The 4,360-nt window shown below is 35.5% G+C and overlaps 1 protein-coding gene across 1 annotated transcript; it reads left to right on the forward strand.

Moving 5' to 3' along the window:
* The first annotated feature begins 1,445 nt into the window (after positions 1-1,445).
* On the forward strand, positions 1,446-4,036 carry LOC123209516 (beta-glucosidase BoGH3B-like). Its single transcript, XM_044627596.1, has 8 exons — positions 1,446-1,900; positions 1,988-2,078; positions 2,170-2,315; positions 2,395-2,638; positions 2,719-2,823; positions 2,908-3,090; positions 3,176-3,380; positions 3,489-4,036. The coding sequence occupies exons 1-8, from the start codon at positions 1,446-1,448 to the stop codon at positions 3,974-3,976; spliced, it is 1,917 nt and encodes a 638-aa protein (XP_044483531.1). The 3' UTR covers positions 3,977-4,036.
* Positions 4,037-4,360: the final 324 nt, after the last annotated feature.

Raw genomic sequence — 4,360 nt, forward strand, 5'->3', positions numbered from 1 at the left:
AATTTCAACATTGAAGTCCTTTACTCTTAAATACGAAGTGAGCTCACCAATATAAAGTCTGGCCAAAGCACTTGTTCCCACCAAAAGTTTATTATATTCTTCAATTGGTAACCCTTAATTATTGAAAACCCAAATGCCTTCTTCTAGGCAGTTAAATTTAATTGAACAAGTTAGTACTGTCTATTCCCCCTTATGTTTAAAAAATCAATAATTTTTCTACAGAATTAAACTTTAAAATATTATATTTTTCTGCTAAAGTTTCTTTATTTTTCTTTTTTGACGTTTTCATTGGCCAACGTCTATCTCTCTCCCCTTTATTTTCCATTTCTAATGCCTTTTCCCTATCTTCATCATCGAACAAAAATGTCATCTTTGTTACCAGATGAAGGTTTCATGTTCATTTGGTGATGAGGAGAAGGACAAGACGCTAGAAATGGGAACAAAAAGGGAAGGAGAGAGAAGTCTACCAATGACAATATCGAAAAAGGGAGAAAAAAAAGAAAAAAAAAACTCTAGAAAAAAAGTACAACATTTTAAAGTTTAATTATCAAGAAAATTATTAGTTTTCTAATCCTAGAGAGAAAATAGTTAATATTTTATTATTTTTAATAAATTGCTAGTTAAATTTACGATTTTACTTTTAAAATTTAACAAATCTAATTAATTTTAATCATTTACAGATAAATATTTGAATTTTCAATAATAAAAAAGTATTAATTTGGTAATACTATAAGCTTCAGGTGAGAATAAGCCCTTTGGCCTATCAAATCAGTACGTACTTGGTGGAATGATAGAAGACTCCAAAATAGTATACATGTAGATTTTGTTCTGAGTTTAAAAAGGATTAATTTGAATATAATTGAACATATTTTTTAATTATAATTAATATTTAAGATTAAATACATAAATAAAATTACTAAAATAAAACGTAGAAACTTATCATTTTGGTCTAATTAGCCCGGGAAATAATTATTCTCATGTTGTTTTTATCTTCATTAACCATAAATATTTCCATCTGATTTTTATGTTCAATAATAATATTGTCTTTATCCCATAAGATTTGGTTTTATCCAGTTCGTTAACTCTAATTCTTACTTCGTCCAATAGAAATATTCCAATTTGAATTGGAATATATTTATAATTTCATGATATCTTTCAATTCAGGTTAAGAGTAAATCATTTGATAAAAGATGAACTAGATTTTAGATATATTCTTTTACAACTTTGCTCTCCTGTAAAATCTCACAGAACTCTATAAACTTACAATAATACCCATATCTGCAACTCTATAAGTACCACCACTCAGGTACGCTCATATTCTCAGCTTCAAACCTATGGTACGATTTGATTTTTGTTCAGTATATTACAGTAATTTGTTTCTTTAATCTTCTCCATTTCATTTAATTTTTTCTTTTTTTTAGAAACAAAGAGTTATCGAAGTCAAGATGCTGAGAAAAACGCTTTCCCTGCTGGGACTTCTCTTGTTATGCTGCTTGATCTCCACAGTTGAAGCAAGAGCACATGCAAGAGCAAAATCGAAAGCAACCCACATGAAATACAAAGACGAAACAGAGCCCATAGAAGAGCGAATAAGAGATCTTATGAGCCAAATGACTCTTGCAGAAAAGATTGGTCAAATGGTGCAATTAGACCGCACAAGTGCCACTCGTGACATCATGAGGGATTATGCCATTGGCAGTGTACTGAGTGGTGGAGGAAGTGTGCCGAAGCCTCAGGCCACAGCGGAGGAATGGATTGACATGGTTAATGATTTCCAAAACGGTTCACTCTCAAGCCGTCTGGCAATTCCTATGATGTATGGGATTGATGCTGTTCATGGTAACAACAATATTTATAAGGCCACTGTATTTCCGCACAATATTGCCCTCGGTGCTACAAGGTAAATTAACGGATCATTTCATGTTTCTTAATAGGCTTTAATGGTGATTAACTATATATGTTTGATGTAATCCGCTTCCTTATTCAGGGATCCTGACCTGGTTAAGAGGATTGGAGCAGCTACCGCTCTTGAAGTTAGAGCCACTGGGATCAATTATGTTTTTGCTCCCTGCGTTGCGGTATATATATGAATATTCAAACTTAGAAGTTCTCCATGAAGGAAGCTTTAGGATTTAATCTGACTAATATTGAATGTATAATTTATGATAGGTTTGCCGAGATCCCAGATGGGGTAGGTGTTTCGAAAGCTACAGTGAGGATCCCAGTATCGTTGAACAAATGACAGATATTATTCCTGGCTTGCAAGGAGATCTTCCTGCCGATTGGCCAAAGGGCGCTCCTTATGTTGCTGGAAAGTAAGTTTTGAGATTAATTTTTACGATGTTTTGGTAGAAGATTATGTATAAAACAATGCGGTGACTGATTGACGTCCAGAAATAAGGTGGCCGCTTGTGCGAAACACTTTGTGGGTGACGGTGGAACCACGGAGGGCATAAATGAAAACAACACAGTGGTTGACTGGAATGGATTGTTGAACATTCACATGAAGGGTTACATCCAGGCCGTTGAGAAGGGAGTTTCCACAATCATGGTTTCTTACTCAAGCTGGAATAGCGTCAAGATGCATGCGAACCGAAAACTCATCACCGATTATCTCAAGAACACTCTCAACTTCACTGTAATGCAACCTTACTATCATATAATAAAGAATCATTAAATTTAGATTATTATTATTATTAATGTTGCTTTTTTTTGCAGGGTTTCGTAATCTCTGATTGGCAGGGAGTTGACAGGATCACCAATCCTCCTCATGCAAACTTTACATACTCGGTTCTATCAGGGGTCAATGCTGGCATTGACATGGTCAGTTTTTTTTTTCTTTCCTAAAGTCTTAATTAAATTTGAATTTTCCTGACATTTTAATACTTCAACTGTTTTTTTCTCCAGTTCATGCTTCCCTTCAACCATTCTGAGTTCATTGATACTCTTACTGGTCTTATCAACAATAATTTTGTCCCCGTTAGTCGCATAGATGATGCTGTAACTAGGATTTTGAGAGTTAAGTTCACTATGGGCCTGTTTGAAAATCCCATGGCCGATAAGAGCTTTGTCCCTTATCTTGGAAGCCAGGTTGGTTTTTGAAAATTACCCTTAAGCAGCAGAAATTAATGTGTATGTAATGTGTCATTGATATAATCTTCTGTGAAATATATAGGCTCATAGAGATTTGGCGAGGGAAGCTGTAAGGAAATCCTTAGTTCTATTGAAGAATGGAGAGAATGCGGATGGTCCTATGTTGCCTCTCCCCAAATATGCACCAAAGATTTTAGTTGCCGGTACCCATGCAAACAATTTAGGCTATCAATGTGGCGGTTGGACTATCACTTGGCAAGGACTAGGAGGCAATAACAACTCTGTCGGTATGCTCTTGTATTCTCACCGAAGAATTCAATTACATTATCTTTTTCTGATAGGATTTTGCCAAATGGGTTATTTGATTTTGAATGTTAAAAATCATTGAAACACAGGAACCACAATTTTGAATGGTATCACAACAGCAGTTGACCTTGCAACTGAAGTGGTGTACGATGAGGATCCTGATATGGATTTTGTCAAGTCTGAAAACTTTTCCTACGCCATTGTGGTTATTGGAGAGCCCCCGTATGCAGAGACACAAGGTGACAGCATGAACCTCACAATGGCGGAGCCAGGGCCTTACACATTGACCAAGGTGTGTGCTTCAGTTAGGTGTGTTGTTGTGTTAGTATCTGGGCGACCAGTGACATTTGAGCCGTGGATGCACCAAGTAGACGCTCTTGTTGCGGCATGGCTGCCGGGCACTGAAGGCCAGGGCGTTGCTGATGTTCTGTTTGGAGATTATGGATTCACTGGGAAGCTCCCCCGCACCTGGTTCAGAACTACGGATCAGCTCCCTATGAATGTTGGTGATGCTAAATATGATCCACTCTTCCCCTTAGGGTTTGGACTAACAACTGAGCCTGTTAACGCCAGTTAGAATTTTTATTTTGTGATGATTAGATTGATCTTTAAGGAATTTAGAGTCATAAACGGTTTCTGTCTCTCTCTCTCTTTTTTTTTTTAAATAATGTAGTGTAATTTTCTAAGAATGAAAAATTTTCTCACGAATTAATTTTGCGTGCAGTAGAATCTAGTTAATATCGCCACTGTTATCGGATAACATGAACACTTTGAAGTTCATGCATATGACAAGAGACACAAAACCCAATAAGTGAAAACACATATTAAATGCATTGTTCCGAATTTTTGAATCCGAAATATATTAAATACGTATTAATGTATTTTTTTATATTAAACGCACATTACGTTTTTCCTTTTTTTTGAATATTTGGAGAAATTCAAAATGACATTATTTTCATAA

Source organism: Mangifera indica, chromosome 2, assembly GCF_011075055.1.
Source record: "Mangifera indica cultivar Alphonso chromosome 2, CATAS_Mindica_2.1, whole genome shotgun sequence".
NCBI classification, from domain to species: domain Eukaryota; kingdom Viridiplantae; phylum Streptophyta; class Magnoliopsida; order Sapindales; family Anacardiaceae; genus Mangifera; species Mangifera indica.

Excerpts from the sequence above, each read along its gene's own strand:
- LOC123209516 (XM_044627596.1), top strand. The coding sequence starts at position 1,446 with ATGCTGAGAAAAACGCTTTCCCTGCTGGGACTTCTCTTGTTATGCTGC. Across the intron at positions 1,901-1,987 it reads ATTGCCCTCGGTGCTACAAG|GGATCCTGACCTGGTTAAGA; the intron begins GTAAATTAACGG and ends TTCCTTATTCAG. Across the intron at positions 2,639-2,718 it reads AGAACACTCTCAACTTCACT|GGTTTCGTAATCTCTGATTG; the intron begins GTAATGCAACCT and ends TTTTTTTTGCAG.